The following is a 13,058-nucleotide window of genomic DNA, read 5'->3' on the forward strand; positions in this document are numbered from 1 at the left end:
CAAGTCATGCTACCACCGCTGGCCGATTACTCATACAAAATAGATCCCCGGTGTGTATCTGACTTGTGATTGTACGCAAGGCTTTGCAGTGCGGCAATTGAATGATTGTCGGGATTCCTCTCGGTGATTTCGCCTCGGCGTATTCGAAGTCATGAATAAGCAGGATTATTCCCGTGCTACATCCGATACACCGGGCAAATGTGGATAGCGTCGCAGAAATACCCGAGAATACGACGGACTGTGAGGTTCAGTTTGTAAGCCATGATATACGAAAATACCGACATGCCATTTGATTTAGGGTGCTAGTTGAACTAGCGAGGTGATACTAAGTATATAAAACACAGTAAGGCCCTTCAACAATGGCACCTCATCAAGCACAACAAACAACTACAACTGCACCTGTACTCGTAATAACTCTTCACTTTTACCATAACTTCACATTTGACAACAATCGAAATGGCCAGATATGCTAAGGACCAGCCGGCCGGCTTCACCAACTTTATTGAGAGAGTGGCAGTTGTCGGCGTAAGTACAACTCGCCTTTGTCCTGCCAAACGGCACTAACAAATAGTCAGGCCGGCGGTACAATCGGTTCTCACATCGCGAACGCACTCCTACAAACTGGCAAACATACTGTAACCGCCCTGACTCGTCGGGGAAGCACCACTAATCTTCCAGACGGCATTATTGTCGCCCCGATCGACTATAGCGACGAATCAACACTCATCGCTGCGTTGAAGAACCAGCAATTCCTCATCATAACATTAGCTCCAAATGCTCCCAAGGATACACATAGAAAACTTGTCCAAGCAGCCGCTAAAGCTGGCGTACCTTACATCATGCCTAATGGCTACGCTGGTGACATCGAACAGGTCAAGCTTGGGGAAGATACTCTCCTTGGACCGATAGCCAAAGCCAACAGGGATGCGATCGAGAGGCTTGGTATGAAGTGGATTACTGTTTGTTGCGGGTTCTGGTTCGACTACAGTCTTGCTGGCGGCGAGAGTCGTTTCGGATTTGACTTTGACAACAAGTCACTTACGCTTTATGACGATGGCAATGTGAAGAATTCGACTTCTACGCTTACACAAGTTGGGAGGGCTGTTGCGAGGGTTCTGAGCTTGAAAGAGCTGCCCGATGATGATAATGATCTCACCGTTTCGAGTTTCTTGAACAGGGCTATTTACTTGAACAGCTTCGTCGTCAGCCAGCAAGACCTGTTTGAGAGTGTCAAGCGTGTCACGGGTACTTCTGACACTGACTGGACTGTTACTCACCAGTCAAGCAAGCAGAGGTATAAAGAGGGTATGGCGCAGGTCAAGCGAGGGGACATGTCTGGCTTCAGCAAGTTGCTATACGCCAGGGCTTTCTTCCCAGATGATCCGAGTGACCTGTCTGCGAAAGCGCAGAATGAGCTTCTTGGCTTGCCGGAAGAGGATTTGGATGAAGCTACGAGGGATGGGATTGCTTTCGTTGAGGTCCTGAAAGGTCGCGGTGAACGCATGAAGCATTAGTTCAGGCAAAGGCCATGAATATGGGTACTTTCGTTCTATTTAGCCACTCCGCTCAATCTCCCACACTTTTAGTACTGTATCAATGGCACATCTATTCAACTGATAGCATTTATCGCATAACATCATAGTTACAAGACTAAAGAGTTTGGAGAGAAGGTAGGAGTTCATACACCCAAGCTGGTCAGCTGATGGAACAACTGCATGCCTTGAGCATATGTTTTGGGTAGCTAGCAGGCCATTGAAGTACCGTAACGTCTTCCATTATATGGACTCTTACCTAAAAGCTTTCTGCGGTCAGTCCTGCAAATCGCGGGCGGAGAGCCAAGGGGGAGACTTCATTTATCAATCCTCTTGCAGCCAAAACTGGCTGGCCTCTCGTCTATCTAGTCTTTGAGATCTATCACCAACTCATAACTAAATATCCTTTATTCCTCATCTTTCTTTTTTTACTTTCGCCTGTGGCAGTCGCCTCCGTTGTATTGCGACGTCCAACGTTCAAGGGCTGTAAGTTCCAGTGGCACTGGCCTTGCTGTACCTGAATCATTGCCCCACAGCTGGCACTACTCAGCTGACTGCCGTTCTCATCTCAACTTTTGGCCCCGCAGCTGCTTTTCTCACCTCTTCCCTTCAACACTCACAACAAGACAGAACCGTATCTCTCATCTGCCCTCTATTACTCCATTCATTTTATCCTTTAGCTATATGCTAGAGCTGAAGTCTCTTTGATACCGTCTACCTCATCATGGAAAGCACCATCGCGCCTTTGAGCGCGTTAATGCTGGACCAACCGTCGTATCTCGACGCTCTTTCCGGCCTCGTTCATTCACCTGAATGTTTGGCAGCAAAGAGCTTTGTGACAGCTCGTCTGTCCGACGCCGATCTCGAGAAAAAGAGACGCTGTGCGAGATGCAACATTTGTAAGAATCCTTTTGCCCTATCCCGGAAACCAAGATCTAACATGTCTAGTGCTTGTCAAGAAAGAACGAAGAAGTCGACAGAAAGTCCTTCCCAAGAAAGATCCCGCTCTCTCGACTACTCCAGGTTCCTTGCAGAGTAAGATGGTGGATGAGATTGTTTCACTGGGAATGGAACAACTGAAGCTGGAGGAAACACGCGCACCGGAAAAGCGTTGCAAATTCCACGATGGGAAGGTCGTCAACAAGGTAACGTCTCTAACCTTTCCAATATGAAACATATTTTGCTCACACTTGGGATAGAAATGGACATGCTGTGACCAGCATGTGATGGGACCTCCTTGCAAGAAAGAGGACGAACACAAACCTGAGAAGCGTACCCTCAAAGAAATCTCCAGTCGCTGGCAGTACTCCGTAACACCCTCCATCACGACAAAGGATACGCGCAAAGCTGTCGTTATCGACTGCGAGATGGGAACGGCCGCATCTGGTGACACTGAGCTGATCCGCCTGACTCTTATCGACTACTTCTCCAGCAACGTTCTGATCGACAAGATTGTCTGGCCTGATGTCCCGATGCTACATTTGAACACCAAGTGGTCAGGCGTAACATGGAAGATGATGAACGAAGCTCGTAACAAACGAAAGTGCGTCTTTGGCTGGAAGAAGGCCCGTGCTTTGATCTGGAAGTTCGTAGGTCCAGAAACAATCGTCATCGGACATGGTGTCAAGTCAGATCTCACTTCTTTGCGCTGGATCCATCCTCGACTCATCGACACGCTTATTGTTGAGGGAAACAATCGTGAGACAGCGGCTGGGCTTTCGTTGAAAAAGCTGGCTGAGGAGCGGTTGGGGAGAGCCATTCAGCAAGGGAGAGGTCATGACAGCCTTGAGGATGCGATTGCGACGCGAGACCTTCTCCACTGGAATGTTTTGAAGTTGACTGGAGGACTTACAGAGGTTTGAGTGGGGTAGAGCTGTCGCTTTGAGACAGCGGCTAAGGTTTTTGAATGTTGTGTCTGGTTATGATCTGCTGCGGCTGCTGGAAGGTTCTTGAAAAGTACTTTCCCGATTGTGGAATTCGGTGCATGGAGCCGGGTAGGGCCTGGGCGTCAAATGCCATATGCAGCGAAGGCATGTTGTATATACTTCTCCGGCCTGAGTGGACTTACAAAAGCGATCAGAGTCCTGTTAACTTGTAGCAAGAGCCTCAAAGAGCTAGAGAGCCTGATGAAATTATAATGAGCGGCCTTCTTTGTATGTATTAGGTCATTGTACCTCAATTTGTCCTGTTTGTTGTCGATCATGAGAAATCCAACGTTAGTAACTCGAGTGAATATATCGATACTCATCTGAGGCGGGATGGCATAGCTTGCTTCGTCGCGAAAGCTTCAATCATAACTTAAAGTACCCATGTATGTCTTTTGTACCTTGTGATAAGAACTCACTGCTCTTCAAAGGCACTGTTCACGTTGATCAAGGCTATCTGACAGTATGATTTGAGTTAACACAAAGCTGCCTAACCTGTACCAATCCACGGGGCCACGGATGAATCACGTTGCCACAAGTTGGATATTTCTGAGCAGTTTACTGATAAAGTATTAGTGCTTATTCTGATATTTTTGAAAACAGCAGTAATTTGGTAATCGACTAGCTAGTTGAGCTAAATATTCATAGTTACGTCCCTGCCGAATCTACCCATGGCGAGATGAAGAATAACGCAATGACATTTCAAGTAAAGTATCAAATTTTTAAGAGGACCTTCTTATAGAACAGGGTTATGTTTTATCTCGGATCTTGTTCTGTTGCCCGCATTTCAGATTTCGTACTGCATGATCACCGCATACCAGGTCTCGGTCACGTCAGCGCGACTAGCGAACCACCAAGCTACCCCGACGTTACAATCGCGGATGCATGACTCCTGCTCTCGGCCTTATCAGCGCAGATCTAATTAATTTCGGAAATACCATCGCCAGATATGGGGTATAATAGATTGACGCAATTGATGTGCAGAATGAGCAGTCCTTTGTTCAGCCTGTCATTGGATGGGATGCAGCATCCTGTTCATGCATCTTGCTCGCCACGCAGGATGCTACATCGGTTACATCGCGACGAGATTACTCAAAGCAGTAGATCACGAAGTCGCCCGGGAGATAGGCCGGTCGGGGTTCAAGGTCGTAGTGCCATCTATGAAAATAAGCTTAAAAGAAAGTTTTGTCCCCGACCAGCCACCAACCTCAACCCTACCCCAATCCCGATTACACAGTCGCCATGGCACACAATAGCAAAGATGTCTCGACCGAGAAGGTCCAAGGCACCGCAGAGCTTACTCAAGGTTCGGACTCAGATGCGCCAGTTGTAGCTATCTTACAAGAAACACCCAAGAGGAGTTGGAAGTCGTATATATGGGACACCTTTGACAAATCACCTGAGGAACGAAAGTTTCTCTTCAAGCTTGATGCCGCTCTTATGACGTTGGCGTCTTTGGGATATTTCATTAAGTATTTGGATCAGGTGAGTCTACCCGATTGCCAGAGAGAACGTCGACTGACCAGGCAGGTGAACATCAACAATGCCTTTGTGTCGGGCATGAAAGAGGACATGAATCTGTTCGGCAATGAGCTGAACTATATGCAAACATGTTGGACTGTCGGATATGTCATCGGCGAGATCCCAAGGTAACTTTCTCCCCCCTTATCACTATCAATAGTATACTGACTGCTCAGTAACATGCTACTGACGCGCATCCGACCCAGTATCTGGATCCCCGCCTGCGAAGTAACTTGGTCCGTCCTCACCATCCTCCTTACAAAATGCACAAACGCCACTCAACTCTACGTCCTTCGCTTCTTCATCGGTCTTGCAGAAAGTACCTTTTACCCTGGAATGCAATACATCGTCGGGTCATGGTATCGCAAAGACGAACTCGCCAAACGATCGTGCTTGTTCCACGCCATGGGAAATGTCGGATCGATGGTATCAGGCTATCTCATGGCTGGTTCGCACAACCTCGATGGCGTACATGGGTATCACGGCTGGCAGTGGTTGTTCATCACCAACACGGTAGTGTCCCTCCCCATCGCCATATCAGGTTTCTTCTTCCTACCAGATCTGCCCGAGATCACGAGGGCCTGGTACTTCACACCAGAGGACATCGCCCTCGCAAAGAAGCGTATGGAACTTGAAGGTCGAGCCCAAAGATCACCTTACACGAAGGCCAAGTTCAAGAAGATCTTCACAAGCTGGCATATTTACACCCTGGTCCTTCTCTACATCCTCTTCAACAACGGCAACGGCGGAAACTCTCAGCCCGCATTCCCCCTCTGGCTCAAATCAGAAGGCTACTCCATCCGCGACGTAAACCTCTACCCCACCATCGTCGAAGTAATCAGCGTCATAACAACGCTCATCTACGCCTGGACATCAGACAGTCTCTTCCGCGGCGCGCGCTGGCCCGCCATCGTATTCTCCGGCTTAGTCAAGATAATAGCCTACGTCGGATTGACGGTCTGGAAAGTTCCTACGCCGTTTACGTGGGTATGCTTCATGCTCTGCGGTTTTGGCGGCGGGATCAGTGGCCTTACGTTTGCGTGGGCGCATGAGATTTGTAGCGATGATAATGAGGAGAGGGCGCTGGTTACAGGGGCGATGAATCAGATGGCGTATGTGTTTCAGGCGTGGTTGCCGTTGATTATATGGCAGCAGGTTGAGGCGCCGAGTTATCCGAGGGGGTATCCTACTATGGTTGGGATGGCGGTGGGGTTGATTGGGATTGCTTTTACGATTAGAGCGTTGCATAAGAGGCAGATTAGAGGTCATAGGCATGCTTTGGTGGGTGAGGCGTAGAGAATGTATATATGAGTTGCGTACAATATGTAGTGAAAGCCTCTATATCTATCGCAGGTTGTACAATCTTGTCAGTACTCTCTTGTCCGTGGTATCATACATCCAGCCCAACCCTCAAGTAGACCCTTAAGTAGATGAATATCCTCCATCAACAAAGATAGTCTGCCCCGTAACAGCAGCACTAGCATCACTTGCCAGCCAAACAGCAACACCCGCAAAGTCCTTCGGCAGCCCATTCCTCCCAATCATCGTCCGCGCAGCATGAGCGTCAGCCTTGCCCGGATCAAGAAACGTAGCTCTGGCCAAAGGTGTATCAACAAGCCCTGGCGCAATAGCGTTACATAAAACGCCATGCTTTGACCATGCCTCAGCCTGTGAACGTGTCAGACCCAGAAGGCCTGCTTTGGAAGCTCCGTAGGCACCGCTATTTCCAAAAGCTCGGAAGGATTGTTGACTGATGATGTTGATGATTCTTCCCCAGCCTTTCTCAGCCATCTTGGGTCCGAATGCTTGACCGAGAGTGAAAGGTGCCGTGAGATTCACAGCGATAGTCTCATCCCACGCTCCCTGCGATAGATCATTCATATGAGGTCTATAATTAACCCCCGCCGCATTGACAAGAATATCCGGTGTCCCAGCATTCGTTTTAATCGCATGAATCGCATCGCGCACAGAAGCTTGGTCTGAAAGGTCAGCGACGATCGCTTCAGCTGTGACGTGAAGATCCGCAAGATGATCAATAGTATCTTGAAGCGGTTTCGGTCTCCGCGCAACAAGAACAATTCGACAACCTGCGCGACCAAGAGCAATAGCCATTTCGCGGCCTATGCCTGATGAACCGCCAGTTACGACGGCGACTTTGCCGGCGAGGCTGAAGAGGCTGGATAGATAGCCTGAGATGGCTTGGGGGCTTGGAGCCATGGCTGTGAGATAACGCTAAGTATGGTGATAGTTTGAGGTAGTAAAGAATGAGGGTTTGTAAGGAGAGTGGTTATATGGGCGGTAAAGATAGTCGCGTGTTTGTTTGGCTGGGATATGAGTCTTGTGAGCGAAATCGGCTGACGGGAATTGGTGCACGAGATGTACTGATAATTGCACGTATGCGGGGTAGATGAATCGTGACTCAACGTTATTGACTAAAGCGGCATTTCACGATAAAACAACATGATCACAACAAAAACATCAAATGCCTCCATAAAATGATCGAGAAAAATAATAAAAAATGCTCATTTTTACTCCAGGCAACATCACTCAAGCAGTAGCTTCTATCCTCACCAGAACCAACCACCAGGTCTCGGCCCCAATATCAACAACCCCAGGCCCATTGACCTCCAGATGAGCAATATGATCACTCAGCGCACTCAAAGGTCCCAAAGGCCCAGCTCTCTTATCGCCTTCTGCTGAAGCTTCCAATAGCGCTTTCACAGAAACGCCAACGACTTCTGAGAGTTGCTCGGTATTGAGCAAGCTCGCGTGCAGGCCTCGCTTGTTCAGCCAATCGTGATTCGCGACAACGACATATGCGACCGCGCGTTCAGCGGGTGTTTTTGGCTTTCGCGTAGCAGCTGCGATTGTTCGTCCTGGAAGACCAACGACTGTTCCTACAGCACCGAAGACAGCGCCTAGAGGGATTGATATAGCGCCTCCGACGACTCCAGCTGCTGCACCGAGGATATTTCCGCGCTTGGTGTTGGCAGCGATGTTTTTGCCAACGCTCTTAGCATGATTCTGCACATTTTTGACGTAATTCACAGGTTGCTGGCCAATGTTCTTTGCAACGTCTCCAGCGTGATTAATAGCGCGCTCTCCAACCTTGGCTGTCATGAAGGCGGAGATGGTATCGAGGAACGAACCCCATGCTTCTTTTGTAATCCCATGGCCGAGAAGAGCGGGTGCGTAAGCTTTTAGGAAGGGAGATGTTTGGGTGGTGTTCTCTTGGGGGATGGCGATGGGGGGTTCTTGGGCGGATGAAGCCTCGGAGTAAGAGGGTAGAGGAGATGCGGAGGGGAAGTTGAAGGGGTTTTCGGCGGTTGGGATCTTATCAGATGATGGCTCGTTTGCAGATGAGGGGCCTGCTTCGGCTTGGTAGGCTGGTGAGGGATCTGAGGGTTGGGAGGAGTTGGCGAGATGCTCTGCTTCTTTGGAGGACGACATGATGAGAAGAAGTTGTAGATCAAAAGCTGGCTTTTAGTAGAGAGTGGGATGAGAGGAATTGAATACGATAAATAAATCAGCGGCCATAAGATCTTAAATAGCTAGTAAAAACGGCTTAATAAATGCCACTTCGTCATCGGGTATAACGGCATCGTGCTCAGCCCTAAGATCTGGATTAACCCAGATACTGAACCAATAGGAGACTCCGACAATCGCGCGGCTGGATTATCTCGAATGGCTTAACGGAACGGGACTAGTGCGTCAGCCTCAGGGTAAGCGAGAGCGAGGGGATCCAGTTGTGAAGCTACCTAATGAGGCTGTGCTGACCTCGAATGGATTGCTATCTTTTGAAGGTGAGGATTTTGAGGAGATCTTGGAACAGATGACGCATAGATTGATGTTTAAGATATCATCAAGGTCAGGTAAGACGTTACATTTCTTGTATGCTCATTATTAGGACTTCGCTAGGGGAGCATACCAGCCTTGATCAAATACGTAAACATCCTCACTAAATCGTCAAATTCTCCTCATCTCGCCGCCACTTATTCGTCTGATAATAATATACCCCCCCTTGCTGGACAAAACTACACTGCTCCCTCTTCCTTCCACTCCGCCAAAGCCTCTGCGAATCTGAACACTGAGAAAAATGCAAAGCAGCTTCGTCCTCAGAGTATGATCGATCGCGAGCGTGGAAAAACGCATTGGACAAGATGTTTGCGCTCGATATGGAAATAAGCGTTACGTCGTCTTGTTTCCATACGTTTAGGTGGCAGGCTATACAACTCACGCCCGTCTTGAGCTGTCCCGTGCGAGGATTGAGGCAGGGAAAGATTATGCTTGCTGCGAGGCGGTAATGTAGCCAGCCGGGGTTTAAGAGGGCTTGTCCAGGTTCGTCCATGTTGCTGTCTACTTTGATGTAGACGGATAGTAAGTCCTTTGCTAGAACGCCACGGGTCTTGGACATTTTCTTAGGGTCATCCCAGTTGTGAGTCTTAAAGGTACGTATATCAGTTGACTCTAAGGCGGTTGTGAGGGTATTAGTGTGGTTGGCGTATAAACACTCCCATTGCTTCCTTTTACTGATGTGTGCTTCGTTGACGAGAGCTGTCTCTGGTGATGTACAGAGACACTTGAAACAGCAGCGTTTGGCAGTAGGAAGGAACAAGAAATCCCCGAACAGTCCGCAGAACGCACACTTAGTTGTCGTGAGTGCGCTGTAGACATCGGAGTACGAAACATAACCACTAAGATCTGTCCGTCTCAATGCATTGAGGGCGTCTGGGGCATGGCGCAGAACTCGACGGTACGTGGTGATTGCAGTGGAGAGGTAGCGTGCCCTACGACTGACTTGTCGAAAGCGGCGGAACGAGTCGATGTCTAGCTGCGAGACGATACCTTCGAGGATACCTTGAGGGAGGCGTGCGAGAATACCCAAGTTTGGGACTTGAGTCTTGGAGCAGCGGGAGAATAACCTGTAGACAGGCGGGGAGAACTCTTCGGCTTTGGGGTCGTGATGGGGAAAATAGTACTTGGTCCGTTTGTAGAAGCAAGTTTCAAGAAGTTCTTTCTTGCTGATTGTTATGTTTTGTGTCGTGCTAGAGAGACATAGCACTGAGTTATTGGTTGAGTTGGAGGCCATTTTGTTGATGTGTTGAGATGGAAATTAAAGGAGGGAAGAATGTTCGAGAGACGAGAGTGATTGAGAGGAACATAAAACAAGAGGCGAAGACTTTACTTATTTACCGCAAGTATTGAATTTCTAAATCCCCGCTTTTGTGATTCGTAGGCTTTGGTAGGGTTAGAAAAGGGCATTTTGACAGTGGACGCGGAGTACGATAAGAGGTACACCTTATTACCAGTGTCATTTGGGCAAGTTTGCGTCATGTGCATCGCAAGGAAAGTTATGGTTTGTCAATGCGATGCTTCTTGATCCTCGATAGGATCTAAGATAAAGTTGAACGAGAAATCAGAGTTACGACGTCTAGGCATGAATCGAAATCAGAGTTGCCCTTACGGATTCACCAGTCACAAGGTTAGGATACTGAACTCACGCCGAACTCACTTTGGGTAGCTTACGCGGCACTCGTTCTCAGTCCTACAGCTACCCAAGAAAGACAGACCTTTATCGCATATGTATCAAGGATCCTAGATGTCAAGTGTGTATGTGAAGGTTAAGTTGATTCATCTATCAAGTGGGACCTGAGGGTCGGCTTTGCGTTGGCCGACGTCCACGTGACCGTCGTGCCCAACACTAGACATCGTGCTTATCGAAGGTTTGGTGGCTTTCGGATACATAATCAGTATACTTCTATCAATACAGTATGGCTGGAAGTGAATGTACGTAGCGTCGGCACCTTTTGTCAACTGATGCACGCGGAAGAGCACGTCTTTGTCGTCTCTATCTTCAACGACCAGATGTATCACAATTTCATCGAAGACAACTAAATTACAAAACTTATACATATTTGCTATTTACCAGCTTTTCCGCTCTCCCATAGACATAGACCCAATCTCATTTCCATTTCGTCAGAGCCGCATACGATCTCATCCAAAAGTCAAACTAGCATATACAAACCCACCAAAGTCATAATAAATCTCCTCCAGTCTGGTCAGACACCTCCAGAACTAGCCGCGATTATGCCACATAGCATGACCAACGAGGATGCAGATGTATAGTCCAATTTGAAAAATTACAGCGGTCAACACCTAGAAGGCCTCGTTGTTCAAAATTGGCATGTCGTCTACAAATCGGCGACAATATTCTACTCGCTCGCTAATCCCCCAATGCATGCCCCCATTCGCAGCAAACCAAGACTCGCGACCGAGGTTAGCAAAGCGATTCTTCCAGATCTGCTTTGCATGCTCACAAGTCTCGTAGTGCTCCTGGAAGTCTTTATGCGAATAGCATCGGTCACGCTTTTCAGCGTCAGCGTTGATTCTCCCGTCACCAAGCGATCCGTTTGCCTGGACGTGTCGGTTCTCAAAAGCTTCATGGCAGCCTCTACAGCTGCATCCTTGTTCGATTTCACGTGTAGAGGTGTTGAAGAAGGGAAAGTGGATGGTAGCTGCTGTTCGGTAGTGCAGCATTTCGCCGTAGAAAAGCTCCTTGACAGGGTCAGAGGTGTCGATGCCCAGAGTTGGATGGCTGAAGACATCGTCCACCAAGACGGCTCTGGTATTCTTCAACATTCTGCCAGGATGTATATGGTTCCGGACTTTGAGTGATCGCATGGAGGAACGATCGATCTTCTCAATGAGGCGTGGGCGATTGTCGTCAGTTCCGTAGATGGAGAATCGTCCATAGTACGGAAGAATTTCCTCTGTTCCAATGACAGCCATACGAGGCGATGTCTGCAGGCACTTATGGCACGTTCGTGTGCATGTGGGGAGGAAGAGCAACGATCCGTAGCGAGAGCAGAACCCACACTTGGGAGAGGTGAGAACACTGTGGATGCCGCGTATGGTGACGTAGGGACTCAGCCCGGTACGAACAAGGCTGACAACTGCGGCACTGCCATGAGCCATGACCTCTTTGCAATCCAGAACCGTCTCTGTCAAGCTGTGCGCTTTGGCATTTACGTTCCGAAATCTGAGGAAAGATTCGACATCAAGAAGACGAAGGATGCTGTTCATGACATCGCTTGGCAGCTTCTCGAAGAGATTCAGATCTGCGCTTGGTGTGCCAAGAGGGTTGGTCAAACCCTCAGGGACGGGTCCAAGATTCTCCAGCATCGGGAAATACCATTTCCTCCGAACGTAGGAACACTTGCGGCGTATCTTTGCCAAGTCTTCCGATAGGCGTGTCCAGTCGGTACCAGGCTTGAGGCCATATCTGCGAGCGAAGTAGATATCCAACTCGGATGTTCCAGGAGGAGGAGCTGAAGGTTCAGCAATTATGTCGCGATAGTGCATTTTGGGGTAGTGTATGAAATACGCAGGTTTGGGATTTGAGGGCTGATATGGCACAGATATGAGTTGCGCGGCGTATGGGTTGATGGCTTTCGGTGTTGTTATAGTTCGGATTATTGAAAGAGGGTGTATAGAGAGATGGAAGGGTTCTCTGACGGTCTGAATAGCCACAGGAAGTGTGATAGTTCTAAGAGATGTTCGCTGCAGATGCAGAGGGATCAAATATGAAAGACGCGTGAAGAGTCGATTTCGCTGCTATGCTGAAAGGTTGGTCAAGGGCTCGGAAAAGGTGAGATATAACGGAAGAATAGAATGCCAACCTTGATGGGAGTGACTAGGAATCGTAAGTCAAGAAGGATGAAAGCTGTTTTGACAGCCAGCGATGACAAGGTTATGCTTGTTTGATGAAAGAAGTACAATGTCTCACAATATCGAACAAAGTTGTGAGTAGTGTCTCGGGTACGGGATGTTGTTATGAGAAAAGGGTGTTGAGATGGGAAGAGTGTTACGGAAGGAGAATATTGTGGTAAGAGCAAGAGAGATGGAAGGTCAGGATACGAAGCAAAGGGCATTGCCAATGTTTGATTGACACTGGCAGAACAAACGCTCATGGCTATGATAGAACGCCCTGGCATGCATGGTTCTGTGGCACTGGCAGAAGGTTGGCAGCTGGCATTGCGCGTATCATAGCTCTACGCGTTTCTACGAGGGCGGCGTTCTA

General features: G+C 48.5%; 7 protein-coding genes across 7 annotated transcripts; 3 read left to right on the plus strand and 4 right to left on the minus strand.

The window, feature by feature from the left end:
* Window positions 1-456: 456 nt before the first annotated feature.
* On the plus strand, window positions 457-1,514 carry FSUBG_10410 (isoflavone reductase family; the record flags this gene model as incomplete). The annotated part of the gene is made up of 2 exons (XM_036674987.1): window positions 457-525; window positions 576-1,514. The coding sequence occupies 2 exons, from the start codon at window positions 457-459 to the stop codon at window positions 1,512-1,514; spliced, it is 1,008 nt and encodes a 335-aa protein (XP_036534107.1).
* A 742-nt stretch (window positions 1,515-2,256) lies between these two features.
* Window positions 2,257-3,394, plus strand: FSUBG_10411 (RNA exonuclease 3; the record flags this gene model as incomplete). Its single annotated transcript, XM_036674988.1, has 3 exons — window positions 2,257-2,431; window positions 2,481-2,677; window positions 2,732-3,394. The coding sequence occupies 3 exons, from the start codon at window positions 2,257-2,259 to the stop codon at window positions 3,392-3,394; spliced, it is 1,035 nt and encodes a 344-aa protein (XP_036534108.1).
* A 1,305-nt stretch (window positions 3,395-4,699) lies between these two features.
* FSUBG_10412 (uncharacterized protein) lies at window positions 4,700-6,274 on the plus strand (the record flags this gene model as incomplete). Its single annotated transcript, XM_036674989.1, has 4 exons — window positions 4,700-4,942; window positions 4,988-5,106; window positions 5,155-6,090; window positions 6,250-6,274. 4 exons carry the CDS (start codon window positions 4,700-4,702, stop codon window positions 6,272-6,274), a joined length of 1,323 nt encoding a protein of 440 aa, XP_036534109.1.
* Window positions 6,275-6,400: 126 nt separating this feature from the next.
* Window positions 6,401-7,195, minus strand: FSUBG_10413 (2-deoxy-D-gluconate 3-dehydrogenase; the record flags this gene model as incomplete). The annotated part of the gene is made up of 1 exon (XM_036674990.1): window positions 6,401-7,195. One exon carries the CDS (start codon window positions 7,193-7,195, stop codon window positions 6,401-6,403), a length of 795 nt encoding a protein of 264 aa, XP_036534110.1.
* A 330-nt stretch (window positions 7,196-7,525) lies between these two features.
* FSUBG_10414 (uncharacterized protein) lies at window positions 7,526-8,428 on the minus strand (the record flags this gene model as incomplete). Its single annotated transcript, XM_036674991.1, has 1 exon — window positions 7,526-8,428. One exon carries the CDS (start codon window positions 8,426-8,428, stop codon window positions 7,526-7,528), a length of 903 nt encoding a protein of 300 aa, XP_036534111.1.
* A 464-nt stretch (window positions 8,429-8,892) lies between these two features.
* Window positions 8,893-10,067, minus strand: FSUBG_10415 (uncharacterized protein; the record flags this gene model as incomplete). The annotated part of the gene is made up of 2 exons (XM_036674992.1): window positions 8,893-8,910; window positions 9,216-10,067. The coding sequence occupies 2 exons, from the start codon at window positions 10,065-10,067 to the stop codon at window positions 8,893-8,895; spliced, it is 870 nt and encodes a 289-aa protein (XP_036534112.1).
* Window positions 10,068-11,134: 1,067 nt separating this feature from the next.
* On the minus strand, window positions 11,135-12,340 carry FSUBG_10416 (uncharacterized protein; the record flags this gene model as incomplete). Its single annotated transcript, XM_036674993.1, has 1 exon — window positions 11,135-12,340. The coding sequence occupies one exon, from the start codon at window positions 12,338-12,340 to the stop codon at window positions 11,135-11,137; it is 1,206 nt and encodes a 401-aa protein (XP_036534113.1).
* Window positions 12,341-13,058: the final 718 nt, after the last annotated feature.

Source organism: Fusarium subglutinans, assembly GCF_013396075.1.
Source record: "Fusarium subglutinans strain NRRL 66333 chromosome Unknown NRRL66333_c0000181, whole genome shotgun sequence".
In the NCBI taxonomy this organism is placed as follows: domain Eukaryota; kingdom Fungi; phylum Ascomycota; class Sordariomycetes; order Hypocreales; family Nectriaceae; genus Fusarium; species Fusarium subglutinans.